The sequence below is a fragment of the Girardinichthys multiradiatus genome, chromosome 4, assembly GCF_021462225.1.
Source record: "Girardinichthys multiradiatus isolate DD_20200921_A chromosome 4, DD_fGirMul_XY1, whole genome shotgun sequence".
Taxonomy (NCBI): Eukaryota; Metazoa; Chordata; class Actinopteri; order Cyprinodontiformes; family Goodeidae; genus Girardinichthys; species Girardinichthys multiradiatus.
The window spans coordinates 26,619,755-26,635,291 of NC_061797.1; the positions used below are offsets into that span (position 1 = coordinate 26,619,755).

The following is a 15,537-nucleotide window of genomic DNA, read 5'->3' on the forward strand; positions in this document are numbered from 1 at the left end:
CAAGAAATGTCTTTAAAAGTTCCCCCACATGGAACATTTCATTTCACAATCCACAGAAACATCCAATGGGAGTTTTTAGAGCGGAGCGATGATAAGGAGCTCATTCCACCTAAAATAGCTGGAGGTAGATGCCTAAAGGCTGCAGTCCAAAGTTCAGTAGAGTAACGCAAAAATCATCTTATCAGATAAAGGTTTGATTGGTAAATATCAAGAATTTAAAACGTCTGAAATGACCTTTAGTAGTATACAGAATACTATAAGTAAATATAACTAAACGTGTTACTGAATTAATATGTTAGCCACATTTCCAATCTAAACTACAACTCCCACATTGCTGCAGCTGCAGTCGGATGTTCGTGTTGCACAAATTTGGCGCTGATCTATCCGGGTACTTCATTCACTGCTTCCTTTCGCGCCGGGTAACCGGAGAGCCGTGCGTCCATGTGCGCAGTGACTGGGAACTGATACCCCTTTGAAGTATTACAATCCGAGCCGCAAGCACAGTTTTCGCGATGGATCCCGAGTGTTTGGTCGAGGCCCTTCGGGGGACGATGGACCCCAACCTGCGGGAGGCCGCGGAGCGACAGCTGAACGAGGTAAAAAGTTGAGGTTAGCTGTTCACGGTGATGTCGGTTTGTGGCGCGGTTCTAAGCTCGGGCCTCGGCCGTCCACAAACATAAAGATGCAGCGATCACACGCACCGGGCTGGGCTATCGCTAGCTTGACATATCAAGCTTGAAAACTCTGTCGGCTCGTTTACTGTGTATTACCACGGTCTTATATGTTGTCAGTTTATCGCTACATCCACAAACTAAGAAGCTTTTTTTTTTTTTTTTTTTTAATGGCGATGACAGGAACCGCTACTAGCTTCATCTGAAGCCAGTTGTATTGCTAGTGCTAAACAAGCTAACCAGTTTCTGGTGCGGAGTGCGGGCGATCTATATTGCCACATTCTGTTTTGATACAGTTAAAATTGTGTCAGACCCCATCCCATAACCTCCAAATCATACACTTGGGTTATCTGGTAACAAATAAGGTTGTGAGAATCTTCGGACAATTCCTAGTCTAGGGTATCATCAGCAGGGAGGTTAGCTGTGCTGCTAATATCAGCTAGCTCCGCTACAGAGCTGCTTCTCCTGCTCACGTGTCACTGTGATATGCTCGAAGATGGACACAAAATGAAAACGGCACTGTCCATAATAAAGATCTTCTTAGTTTCTCTAATCACGTTATTGGTGAACACGTAGTTGCTTTATATATTAGACAACTATACGCCAGCTCAGGGTTAAAGTTCACCCACTTGGCCCGTTGTTTGCCATTAACCGCCCGTTTAAATGTCCTACTTTAATCTGAATCGTTAGCCTCAAAGTCATGACCTGGGCATTTATGCTATGAGGCTATCGATATGAATGTTTATAAAACTGTCCTGTGGAGAAGGCGAACTAGAGCTTGTAATAAAAGTTATGTGGCTTTACCTGTCTTGATGACTTGGATCTAAGCCTGATATTCCCACGGCCATCACAGACTGTGGTGGTTATTCAATAATAATAATAATAATAATAATAATATTGATGATGATTACATATCAAGTTATTAAGACATTCTAGAGCAAAACACAAAGTGCACCAGCTTTCTAAACAAAACATTGGCTTTGTAAGAGTACCCAGCTGGTATATAGATGTTTTTTTTTTAATAATGATCCCAGTCATGGCAAGATAACTGAGTTTTGGACCTGGGGAATGGTGGTAGAAAGGAATAGTCCAGAAATCCCAGGAGACACATGGAAAAAGGTTGTTCTCAAATATTCCACAAACTTGGGGGATTAATGTTTTGATTAGGGCTGCAACTAACAGTTATTTTGCTAATCAGTTAATCAGCCCTAGTTTTGATGCTATTAAACGGCAAAGGGTGAAAATACTATTTGAAACTTTATCGGTGGATCAGAAACTTAAGATGTAAACAACTGGAGTGTAGGTTTTCCAAAAACATCTTGATGCCTCTAACACCACTCTGGCCTCAGACTATTTTTTAAAGACTCCATCTTACAAAATAGATCCATGTTCTATTTACAAAAAAGTGTTAAAAATCTAATTGTCTTTATTGGTTGTCATGCTTTAGCCTCTGATATGTACAACAATAGTTTTATGACTCCTATCAAAACAGTAATTGAAATTATGATGAATGTTCATGGTGTTTTGCTCTACTTAGTCAAACATCTCAAGTGTATTTTTGGCAGTGCTCGGGGCAAGTTTTTTTTTTTCTTTTTTCTTCCTGTACACCCACATAAGCACTGATGGCGATGGTTCACTTGAATAGCGCAGCTGAGAGAACACTGTTGGCTTCCGGCTCAGCCTTTTTGTTTCATGTTTAAATAAATTGTCTACAGAACATATGTCCATTCATACCCTTTGACTTTTTAATGAAACACTACTAGTTAAATAATCCGGTGATGTATGGTGCATCAAACTAGTGGTTCCCAAAGCTGGGCTTTCAGGTTTAGGATAACCTCCAGAAACCAAATAAAATAAGTTAATAAAAAGTAACATAAACTGCAGTAATTTATTTGGGAAGGAATTGGGATTCGGTCTATCTGATTCCAGAAAAGGTTGGAAATGGAGAAGCTGCAAAGAGACTGGAAGAATTTACTGATGCTTATTGAGTTATATTTATTGCAGAGAGCTTGGCATACCACTGTATTTGTAGATACTTGGTCTTTTTGTACCCTGCATGCATCAACTTTATCTGCCACAGAGCAGCTGTTGTTCTTATGCACAATTGTTTTATTCATTTGCTGTCTTTGTGCTAAATGCTTATGTTTGGATTAAAGAGAAACTTTCCCAATCATAACTTATCTAATGCAATTAATGGTTTTTTATGTGTTTTTTGTATGAATGTATAACATGAATTAATTTGTTTGTTATACATTTTTTAAGAAGCAATTACACAGCTTTTTATTTCTATATTTATAATGCTGTTTAAGCTCAGACAATTGGGCATATCCTGTTTTATTTTTAGTTGCTCAGTAACAGTGTATGCAAGAATAAGCATCATGCACAGCTTATTTTTTACACATATTCAGCTTGTCTTTGTTTGCACCCTCGTTCTAAGTTGCTTTGGGAAAATCACAACCGGTATGAATCAGAACTGCTGGGCTGTATATCTAAAGGTTGTGGGATTTTAAGATCACATGAATGTTTATGTCTGCATTCTAATTGGCCGTTTTTGATCTTATTTACAGGCTCATACCCAGGTAAACTTCATGTCCACTCTGCTGCGTGTCACCATGACTGATCAGCTGGATTTGCCGGTTAGGCAAGCAGGTGAGCCTGTATTCTGCTTACTGTTTAAGACAAAACAGAAGCCAACTCAGCATATGCTGCAAATGCCATTCAGCGGTGTGAGGCATGCTCACAAATTCACACATGTATTTGTGAAATAACTGAACGAAATGGCTACTCAAAACTTTGCAGTACCTGCCTACCATCCGGGCAAGGTTTTACGTTTCGATCAGGTCGCCTGAGGATAAAAACAATGATTTCTTTTATTTGAAAACTTTACATTTGATTTAACTTGAACATGATGACTTACATCTTTGATTCAATTAAAAATATTATCCAACAAGATCAATGTTTTTGTGAACGCTGGCCTAATTAGAAGGTATATATTGGCATTGGTATGAGTCATGGTGGTTTTATGAGGTTAAAGAGCCTTCCTGAAGTTGGGCACACAAACCGTGCTAGGTAAATCTAATCTGTTGTGATTTAAACTCATGCTGCTGAATGGAGAGAATAATGTATGTTTAAAATTTGTAGTTAAAACAGATTAATTTCCCCCATTCTCACACATTTGTAGATATTTGTAGGTCTACCTTTAGGGCAGATGTAGTGAATTACCCTTGTGGACGAAATGTGACGGCGGTTGGGGCTGAATGGAAGAACAGCATCTCCAGGCTGTATGGGAGCTCTTAGAATAATCACAAAAATAAATCAGATTGTAAGCAGAGTCCTTGCATTTCAGGTTGTTGACGTTTCCTCATAGGGGATTCTTTTTATATTAAAACTGAAAGCTGATGCACATTGGACTTTTTAGTTGTTCTCATTTATCTTGATTTCATATGAAATATTTGTGACTTTGAATGACAGGTTCTTTGTGCTGTACTGGTTGGAGGTGAATGGAAGGGGAGGTGGGGTGGGGGTTTTATGGTTTGTCAGCCTCGATGGGCTGGATTATTATCACCAGCGGTGGAGACATGTGTGTCAGCACTCTGACGTCTGCTCTCTCTTCTTTGCTTTGTCAAATGCCTCTCCCCATGTGTCACGCAACTGAGCGCAGCCGCACATTGTATAGGCGAGGCGGGCTCACGTTGGTGTCACATTCAGAACCACCCAGCCGCAGAGGGAAGAGTTTATTTCTCCAGAAATTAGACTGTTGGTTCTTCTGAATTTGTACAACTGCTCTTAAAAAGGCACTGTGGAGTAGGATCTGGTGGTTGTCTTCAGATTTAATTCTTTTGTTTGAAAGTGCTGTGAAGGCCTGATTGTTGTGTTCCTTCTCTTTGTAGGCGTGATTTACCTTAAGAACAAGATCATCCAGCACTGGAGTGATGGAGAGGTTGCAGGGACAGAGCCACCCGTTAATAACATCCCAGAGGAAGACAGGACGTTTATTCGAGAAAACATAGTAGAGGCAATCATCCATTCCCCTGATCGCATCAGGTAACTACAGACCCTGCTGGCTCATTTAGGCTGAAGGAGCTCAGATTTTTATTTATTTATTTTCTATCATCCATCCATCTTGTTTCTTTCTAATTCTGCACTACCAGAGTCCAGCTGACAACGTGTGTTCACCACATGATCAAGCACGACTACCCCGGCAAGTGGACGGGCATCGTGGACAAGGTCGGCTTCTACCTGCAGTCAGACAACAGTTCAAGTTGGCTGGGCATCCTGCTCTGCTTGTACCAACTCGTCAAAAACTACGAGTGAGTCAAGGCTCTCGATCCTTGGTGTTTGTGTTCTCTCTGAGCCGGGTTTGTGGCAGAATTAACACTGCGCTCGTGTTTGACTCAGATATAAGAAGCCAGAAGAAAGACAGCCTCTCGTGGCAGCCATGCACATCTTCATGCCCATGCTGAAGGACCGCTTCATCCAGCTGCTCCCGGACCACTCAAACGATTCTGTCCTCATTCAGAAACAGATTTTCAAAATTCTCTACGCTCTCTTTCAGGTACAGTTGGATCCGAGTTTAAGCAGCACAAACGGTGTTGACTTGAAGTCAGTTTTTTGGTCCGTGGATTGGATATTTTTAAAGTCAGTCTGTGTTCTCTCCCCAGTATAACCTCCCTCTGGAGCTCATCAACAGGCAGATTATGGCAGAGTGGATGGAGATTCTGAAGACAGTGGTGGACAGAGACGTGCCCCTAGTAAGAAGACAGAACGGATCACAACTGCTTTAATATAATGTTAAAAAAAAATCAAGTCTGCTTTTAAAAAATAAATAACAAATCTTGCATGAGAACGCTAATGTTATCTGTGCAGGAGACGATGAGTGTAGATGAAGATGAGCGCATTGAGCTGCCTTGGTGGAAATGTAAGAAATGGGCCCTTCACATTTTGGCTCGACTGTTTGAGAGGTAAAAAAAATCCTGTAACGATTTCTTAACCTGCTATCTAAAATATTACAGAATTATTCACCAAACCTCGTTTCAACCTCGTCTGCAGGTATGGAAGTCCTGGTAACACAACCAAAGAGTACGCAGAGTTTGCTGAACTTTTCCTGAAGGAACATGCAGTGGCTGCCCAGCAGGTAAAAATGCCAAACTGCAACCAGCTAAAGTAAACGGTACTGTATGAGAGCCTGGTGCAAAGAAGTCGTCTTGTTTTTGTGGATGTGTTTCATAGGTGCTGCTGAAAGTCTTATACCAGTACAAGGAAAAGCAATATGTTGCTCCCAGAGTTCTCCAACAGACACTTAACTTCATCAACCAAGGAATCGCACATGCTCTGACATGGAAAAACCTCAAACCACACATTCAGGTACCAATGCAGCTTATTTAAACATCTCGTAAACCAGGGCTACAGGACTTAACTCAGATTTTTTGTATTTTCCGTTCCTACCGTTTGACTTATCCATCATCCAAATGTCCCCGTGACAAGTGTCCTGGTCACCAAACTCTAGATCAGGTGTGGACAGTAAAAGTCCATCCAAGAGACCAAATATGTAATTGGCAAACAGAGTTGAAAAGCATGGGACATGATATTGCATTCATGCAGTCCTTTGCGATTGCGATGTTCTGCACACGTTCACATTGCAATGACTGCGTAAGCATTTATCAACTGTTTGCTGGATGCAAACTGTATTGTGATACTTTGTTTTACTGATAAGTGACTGAAACTGTGTTCACCCACAGCTCGTCTCCGTTCTGTGTGGCGCTAAATCTCTTGATTGTTGCTCTTGTTTTCCAGGGCATCATTCAGGACGTGGTTTTCCCCCTCATGTGTTACACAGATTCCGACGAGGAGCTTTGGCAGGAGGATCCGTACGAGTACATCCGCATGAAGTTCGGTGGGGAAACCCGTGCCCGTAATCCCAAAGGAATTTAGTGCAAATGCAATGATTAACAGTTTCTCTAACATGTGCCATCTTCTAATAGATGTGTTTGAGGACTTCATCTCTCCAACCACAGCTGCCCAGACGTTGCTCTTCACTGCCTGCAACAAGAGGAAAGAAGTGCGTGAAATCTAAATTGTTTCTTTCTCTCAATACTCAGACCTGTTAATTCTATTTCTGTCTTCATAGATCAAATTCTGAACTTGCCGCGTTTTTTAGGTACTGCAAAAGACAATGGGCTTCTGCTACCAGATTCTCACTGATCCCAGTTGTGACCCCAGGAAAAAGGATGGCGCCCTTCATATGATAGGCTCTCTAGCTGAAATCCTGCTGAAAGTAAGCTGACTTTGCATGATATCCTTCAAAGCTGATGTCTTCTACTTCCTTTTAATATATCCTGATGTCTATTCAGTGGTGCAAAAAGTGGATATGCACTATATGAATGCGCTTGGGGGGGGCCCCGCACAAGAGGGGGCGCCAAAGCGTGGCGGAAAAATTATATCTAGTCTGCATTTTGGATATTTAACAACTGTTTGCGCATGTGCAAATGATATCAATAACAGAAGCTCGTCACTGAATATGTGCCCCTCTGGTCCTTCACATCCCCTCCTGTGGGCCACCCCACACACATACACGCACTATAGGCACTCCAGTGCGCGCCTCCTCGAGGACGTGCTGGACCGCGTGTAGCCATTTGATGACAGGGAGCTGAAGATGGATAGGCAGAAAAAGGTCTCAGGAAACGGAAGAGGGAGAAGGATAAAGATGTTGTAGGGATGGGAGAAAAAAAAGCTTTTCAAAGTGGGTGAAAGACAGTAGGTAAGTTGTGTCAGTCTATCAAGAGAAGGCTTGTAAATATTCAGGTTAGATAAAGCTACTAATAAAATGACACGTTGTTGTTGTCTTGCAAATGTGTGCTGATTAGTATTTACAATATAACAGATCATCACAAGAAAAATAAAGGAACTTGTTTGTGGTTATTTAGTTGTTCAGACAGTAATCATTTGTTTAACTAAATGGTGAATTATAAAACAGATAAATTATAGAACTTGGGAGTTTAAATGTCTTCACTCGGATATAACACTACAGTGCTGTTGTGTTGTATCTGATAATTGATCAGATGCAGCGTCCAATCACTGATATCCAACAAGGATATCATTTAAAATGTCATGCCTTTATATGTGGTTTGACAGCAGTATTTTTTTTTAAAAACATGGAAACAGACACGTAATGGCACGTAATTCATTTTTATTATTTCTTTTATTTACATTGCAAGATGTGTCATTTTTTTAAAGCTATTAAATAAGGCTTGTTTGACAGTGTGACTTAACAAAGAAGAACACAGGCAAGGGGTGAAGGAAACAGACATGAGGTCAGAGATGGCATCTGCTTTAGAGGAGACCAGTGACGACATTAATGTCAGTAAAGTGTCTGCATACCCCTCAGAAGTAGGTAGTTGCGCCCCATGTGTATTTGTGTTCTGCTAAAATTTCCTCGCTTTGTAATTTTAATAGACAAACTTGGTATTTTGGTTCGAAATATTAAAATTCACTAAAATGTCAATCTAAACAGCCCTGTTTCATGAATTTGTTCGAACACAGTTTATATCTCGGAAAAATAATGGAAGTGAAAAATTTGTTCAGGTTCCCACCCTTTTTTTTTTTTTGCTAAAAATGCATAGCATTTAAAATCACAGTACGTTTCTGCACCTCATAATCCTATATTAGAACATTGCTGGAAGCATGGCATGATGAAATAATCATGAAACGATTCATAACAAAGGCAAACAACAGTTTCTCTGGGACAATCAGCTGTGTGGCAAGATGGACATTGTTGATTTATTTAAAAGTCCATCCTAAAACTTTGTACACTACCTAAAACCCAACATGGCAACCACAAATTTAGCATCGTTTTTTGTACAGGTTAAACATTATCATTTCTTGTTGCACAGAAAAAGATCTACAAAGACCAGATGGAGATCATGCTGCAGAATCACGTCTTCCCCCTATTCCGCAGTGAACTGGGCTACATGAGAGCCAGAGTGAGTGCAGATCACCAGATTTGAGGTTTTCTTCAATTAAAAAAACTTTCGGCTTTCTAAACCAAGTTTTCTCAATTTGTTTCTTAAAAGGCTTGCTGGGTGCTGCATTACTTCTGCGAGGTGAAGTTCAAAAGCGATCAGAACCTACAGACAGCTCTTGAGCTGACCCAGCACTGCCTCATCAATGACAATGAGATGCCAGTGAAGGTGGAGGCTGCCATCGCTCTGCAAGTTCTCATCAGCAACCAGGAGAAAGGTGAGGCTGGCTTTGCTCAAGTAATTGCACAACTGGCTTATTTAATAAAAAAAACTTGTACATCTATATTTTCTTTTTTCAGCCAAAGAATATATTGCTTCCTTCATTCGACCGGTGATGCAGGCTCTCCTGCACATCGTCAGGGAAACGGAGAATGATGACCTCACCAACGTCATTCAAAAGATGATCTGCGAATACAGCGAGGAGGTCACTCCTATTGCTGTGGAGATGACACAGCACTTGGTGAGTGGCGCCGACTCAGATAATATAAGTTAGAACGCAACTTCCACTCTCCCAATTAGAGCTTTATCACATTATTTAAGATTGAGTTCAGAAAGAAAGATGTTATCAGTATAAAAATGAAAAGAAACTGTCTGATCTCCTGTGTCCGAATCTCTCCCCAACATAGAAATGTTTTTATCTGCTCTTTGGCAGGCAATGACGTTCAACCAGGTGATTCAGACTGGGCCTGATGAGGAGGGAGGCGATGATAAGGCAGTGACGGCCATGGGCATCCTCAACACCATCGACACATTGCTAAGTGTGGTGGAGGACCACAAAGAGGTAAGCAGCATCGCCGCAAACCCACACATGGATGCGTTCTGATCGCTCAGCTCCCTGCCACTTCATGAGGGGAAATCAGCTCCGGTCTGCTACAGAGTTCCTGCCAACACGGTTGCACCACCCACCAACTCCTGGGAACAGGCTCTACTCTCACCATGTTCAGAATGACTCACAAGCTGAGGCAGATGCTAGAAATAGTGCTGGGGCACACTGCCACCATGTCTGCTGATGCACTCCTGGTACTCGAAGCCAAAGTACTCCAACATTTTGACCATCCAATTTGAGGTTTTGTGATTGCATAATGGCTCTGTACCTGAGAATATGATGCTGAACATGTTTGGTGCATTTATTTATGTTGGACTAAGTAATTTAGTGCGTTTTATCCCATGTGGATGAAGACCCTTATTATTCATGCAAGAAAGAAAGAAATATTGAAGTATTTAGTCCATCTCAATAAATTAGAATATATATTGAAAAGTTCATTTATTTCAGTAATTTAATCTAAAACCTAAACATGTTTTACACAGGTTCATCACTCAGAGTGTCTGTTTTAAGTGTTTATTTCTGTTAATTTTGATAATTATGGCCTACAGCGAATGAAAACCTAAAATTCAGTTTCTCTGAGAATCGAAAGTTGGACAGATACCAAGAATGTGGCAGGAAAAAGGGTGTAAAAGTAATACGTGCAACTTTGAGAGCCGAGTGTGAGGGAGATTCACAAGACGTGGACTGCAGCTGGAGTCAGCCCTTCAAGAGCCATCACACGCAGATGTGTCCAGGAGAAGGGCTACAACTGTTGCGTTCCTGGTGTTGAGACACACTTAGACCATAGTCAATCTCCCCCAAGCCCGTACGAGGGTTTTGATTCACAATTTGCTCTAGGCTGTGAGTTATAGATGTTGCTGGTCCACATTTTTTCCCATCCACTCAATCTTCCATTAATATGCTTGCATGTTGCACGCTGTACAACAAGCTCCTTTAACACTTATCCTTTTTGATGGTATTAGTTTAATTTTCAGCTTGTGTGTTAAACTTTATGCATGGATAAAATCTTTATCAACTTCAACTTGTGGCGTTGCAGATCACCCAACAGCTGGAGGGCATCTGTCTGCAGGTGATCGGCACTGTCCTGCAGCAGCACGTTCTGGGTAAGCAGAAGTGGTTCACCCCGAGATTTCCCACTCCACATGCATGTTGTGCAATAACTCTGCCAGCTTGAAAGTAACCCGATGACTATAAACAGGGAGGGTATGTATCCAGTAATTCTCTGCTCCTTTCTGTTCTCAGAATTTTACGAGGAGATCCTGTCCCTGGCTCATAGCTTGACCTGCCAGCAGGTGTCGCCACAGATGTGGCAGCTTCTTCCACTTCTGTACGAAGTCTTCCAGCAAGATGGATTTGATTACTTTACAGGTACAGACACTGAAGAAAGCATTTACTTCCATATTAGAAGAGAGATGTGTTTAGTATGGCATTAAGACTTCTAAATGCAGTAAAACCATTCAGGGTAACAAGCGAAAATGTTTTTCTGTAGATATGGTGCCTCTCCTTCACAACTACATCACAGTGGATACAGACACCCTCTTGTCTGACACCAAATACCTGGAGATCATCTATAGCATGTGCAAGAAGGTAAATGGTGCAGCTTCTTTGTCCCTTGGGTTTCCCTTCATTTGTACTAAACTTGTGAAAAACAAAAACATGCTTTTATTTTATTTTTTTAAATATTGCCTTAGGATTATTATGCAAACATACGTTTTGGTAATTAATTAATTGATTCCACCAATAGTTCCACCAGACATAATAAATTCATACATTTTCTCAGCTTTCAACTGCCTAGCCTGTTGTCCAAGTGTCAAAAATCAGCAGCAACATTGATTTTGATCAAATCAAATTGTCTTTTTTTTTTTTTTTTTAAAGGATGTGGAAAAACATGATTTAAAAAAATTAACATTCACTCAAAAAATGCATCAACACAGCCAAAGCTTTGCAAAAGAAAGTTGAAAAAACATAAAAGGTTCAGGAACCCAGATGGTTATTTATATATTTGTGGAAAGCCATAAATACATAAATCCCTTTGTGGATTTGGTGCAGGTCCTGACAGGTGATCCAGGTGAAGATCCAGAGTCCCATGCTGCTAAGATCCTGGAGGTGATCATTCTGCAGTGCAAAGGCCGCGGCATTGATCAGGTCAGGCTTGGATAAACACTTGTTTGTTTTTGTACATTTCCCACAGCTAAGCTACCAGGATGTCAGTATTACTGTCTAGCATAGAAAGTCATGCCATAGTTTTCATTTAAACGTGAAAACTTCCTGGGTGCAGGTTGTACCCCTGTTTGTTGGCACGGCGTTGGAGCGTCTGACGCGGGAGGTAAAGACCAGCGAGCTGAGGACCATGTGTCTGCAGGTGGCCATCGCTGCTCTCTATTACAGCCCCTCTCTTCTCCTCAACACTCTGGAGAATCTTCGCTTTCCCAACAGCACTGAGCCAATCACCAACCACTTCATAACCCAGTGGCTGAAAGATGTTGACTGCTTCCTTGGGTACGAACTTAATGTCGCGATTCATATTGCAGATTACAGCTTTGGTTCGAGTCGTTGTGAAATAAAATAAAGAGGCAGGGATCTTTGTTAAATTTTGTAGCTTTGACTAATTATTCCTGTTTATTTACCAGCCTCCACGACAGGAAGATGTGCATTCTGGGACTCTGCGCTCTCATCGACCTCGATCACAGACCTCAGGCAGTCAACCAGGTGGGCGGGCAGCTTCTTCCCGCAGCCATCCTTCTGTTCAACGGCCTCAAGAGGGCGTACGCCTGTCGAGCAGAGCATGAGAATGAAGAAGACGATGATGACGAAGATGGGGAAGAAGAGGATGACACTGGTGAGTGTTTTCTCTGTTGCGTCAGCTTTTTTCCAAGGTTTTCCTTCAAGGTAAACTGGCATGAAGTCCGTATTGTAAATGTATTTTATTTGTAACTGGTGTAGCAGAGCTGGGAAGCGATGAGGACGACATCGATGAGGAGGGCCAGGAGTATCTGGAGATGCTCGCAAAGCATGCTGGAGAGGATGGAGACGATGAAGACTGGGAGGAGGACGATGCCGAAGAGACGGCACTTGAGGGCTACACTACAGCTGTAGATGATGAAGATAACCTAGTGGACGAGTATCAGATCTTTAAAGCCATACTACAGAGTACGAGATCTACCTGTTGATGGAACGCTTTAATCAGTGTTAAAATATAAGATTTCAGATTAAATGCAGAGAACAGGGCTGTGTTGCTCACCCATCTGTGATCTCATCACTCTTGCCATAGATACCCAGACCCGCGACCCAGCATGGTACCAGGCTCTAACGCAAAGCTTAGACGAGGAGCAGCGCAAACAGCTTCTGGAAATCGGCACACTTGCAGACCAGAGGCGGGCAGCACATGGTGAGCGCCAGCTAAGAAAACTCCAACGCTGGGCCTAAGTCTGAAAATAAAGCAATTCATGCATGACTTCTTTCGCCTGTTTTTTTTTTTTTTTTTTCTGCAGTCAGCAGTTTGGACAGTTTAATATTTCAGATAAAAATACATTTGTATTTTATTGCTAGTTATTTCCACTGATGCGGAGGTTAGAAAGTGTCCGATGAGCAAAAATAAAACAAAAGTTAAAATATAGTGAAAGATGCCATTTAAAAAATAAAGTGATCAGTATTTTATTATAAATTAAAGGGTTTTCCATACATGTAAGGTGAAAGATGTTTGCTTTTAAAGACTTCATTGGTTATTCCTTTATCCAAAAGATGAATTCTGAAAAGGGGTTTTTACTGTGGTTTATGTTGAGGTGCCATTTTATTTATTTTTTTGCCAAATTAAATCTGAGTTTTTATCAAAGTGACCAGAAATAGAATGACTTATTCCAAATAAGGCAATCTGACTACTTTTTAGGCCTCCACTTCTAATATATTTATTTTAAACGCCCCTCTTTCAGACTTTAAATAGAGCTTATCCGACTCTGCTCAGATTGTTAAATGGCCGATTACCACACTTCTCAATCATACGGCATTTTTACTGTTGCTTGTGGAAATAATATACCAGACTTTTTTTTCTACTCAAATAGTTACATTATATATTAAAATGTAACGAAATGTATGAAAATGTAGAAAACAGTATTGAAAAGTGTGACATGTATAATTTGCTGAAACCCTGAAGTTATGTTTTTTTATAAATATTTTTTTTAATCACATTTTCTGATATATGCTGAACATAAATTTGACTGTGCTCCTGAACCTTGCATCCGGGCTTTAACCTTCCCGTTATGTATCAACATGCCTGTCATGGTGTTTTCAGAAGAAAGTACAAAGCTGATGATAGGGGGCAGTAGAGAGCACCATAAATGGCTGAACTGGGTACTGCAGAGTAACAAAGTTCATGTTCCTAATCCTGCAATCAGTCTCATCTGTTTTCCAGCAATTTGTCTTTGAGCAGCCTGTTTTTTTTTTTTGTTTTTTTTTTACATGGGAGCATGAAAGCTGTCTTAAGCTAAAAATGGAAGATTTCTTTTGATTTCAAACCAATGTTACTTTTCATGTTATTCCAGAGTCCAAAATGATCGAGAAACACGGCGGGTACAAGTTCACAGCGCCAGTGGTGCCATCTACTTTCAACTTCGGAGGCACGGCTCCAGGAATGAATTGAGTCATCTATTCAACTTTTTTTTTTTAAATTTTTATTACTCTGTGACTGATTGTAGTGAAGTGAAAAAAAAGCTTGTGTTGTTCCCTTAAATAGTAGTCCCAGAACTGGTTCTTCTGAGTCTTTCTTCAATCTGTCTAATGGGAAATGGCACCAGAACATGTGGCGGAAAAGCAACTAAAATGCAACCGATGGCTCAGGAAACCAAACCAAGAACTTGAGCACGATGCAAGAGAAGAAGCTCTGAACAATGCTGTCAGCTGGAGCCCTGAGACAGCTACTCCTTCGTGTTTTCTTCCCACTGAAACAAAAAGGGGGGGGAATAAAATTGATAATGGGACAAAATATTTCATTATCACCACTGGGGCCGTGATACGATTGGTAGTGGTTAATTCTGCGTAACTTTCGGCATAAACAAACACGTTTATGTACACACCAGCCAAGGTTATTGATTTTTTTTTTTTTTTTTTTTCAAGCAGCCTTGGAAAAAACGACCAGAGGCTTTTGTAAGGTATCAACAGCTGTATTCATATGTAGCATATTGGATAATTCATATTACTATGTGATACCTGATCTCTGTAAATTAATGACTAGCACTTTCATATTGTTCAGGTCTTCTAGCCTTCTGTATCAGACTGCAAATTTTTTTTTTTTAATTCAAAACTATTTAAAAACGTGAGGTAAACAGGCTGTAACTTTGTTACTTTGCAGGTGTTAACAGCTGATTAACAATGCATCTGGTTGGAGTGAATCAGTTGCACACATGAATTTCAGGAAGAGAGGATGCTTTTGGTGTTCAGTATGGCTACACGACGAGTGTTTTGTCAGCACTGGGAGTGCTGTTGGATACATCGTTGAAGCATGTACAATTCAACTTATCGTGAAGGTCTCAAGCTTTTGGTTGGTGTATGGATGAACCATCTATATATACAACATATTAAAAAAAAGAAGCTAAGGGAATCATCTTTGACTGTTTATTTTATCATTCTTAAGGAATCTAATCATTTAAAGATGTCACAGTCCTGCATATTGTTTAGATGTTTCAGGTCACCAGATCTCATTTTCTATCTTTAAAGGTGAATTTAAAAATGATACAAGTTTTTTAGTAATTCCATCAAAAAGTAAAACATTGATTACACAGTGATGTTTTAGGCATTTACTTAAATTTTGAAGATTGTAGCTAATGAAAACCCCAAGTTCTGTTTCTCAGAAAAAGGAAAGTTAAGTGGTAAGAAAAAATGTAGTAGGGAAAGGAAAAATTTTTGTGAATTGTGAAGATTATGGTTTGCAGCTAATAAAAATCTAAAATTAATTTTAGCAGAAAATGAGAAGTTAAGTGGAAGGAGAAAATGCATGAGGAAGAAGCAATGGGTATAACGGTTTGAGTTG

General features: G+C 40.5%; 1 protein-coding gene across 2 annotated transcripts; it reads left to right on the plus strand.

Annotated features, from left to right (window-relative positions):
* Positions 1–382: 382 nt before the first annotated feature.
* On the plus strand, positions 383–15,108 carry ipo7 (importin 7). Of its 2 annotated transcripts, none has more exons than XM_047363705.1 (25): positions 383–596; positions 3,239–3,320; positions 4,562–4,715; positions 4,823–4,981; positions 5,070–5,226; positions 5,333–5,422; positions 5,538–5,632; positions 5,721–5,805; positions 5,901–6,035; positions 6,465–6,564; positions 6,653–6,729; positions 6,829–6,945; positions 8,561–8,650; positions 8,741–8,906; positions 8,989–9,149; positions 9,342–9,470; positions 10,552–10,618; positions 10,758–10,883; positions 11,005–11,102; positions 11,565–11,660; positions 11,794–12,014; positions 12,146–12,354; positions 12,462–12,665; positions 12,787–12,903; positions 14,054–15,108. In XM_047363705.1, exons 1-25 carry the CDS (start codon positions 513–515, stop codon positions 14,149–14,151), a joined length of 3,117 nt encoding a protein of 1,038 aa, XP_047219661.1. In that variant the 5' UTR covers positions 383–512; the 3' UTR covers positions 14,152–15,108. The 2 variants fall into 2 exon arrangements, with proteins under 2 accessions (XP_047219661.1, XP_047219660.1); XM_047363704.1 differs by having other exon boundaries at positions 384–596; positions 12,459–12,665.
* Positions 15,109–15,537: the final 429 nt, after the last annotated feature.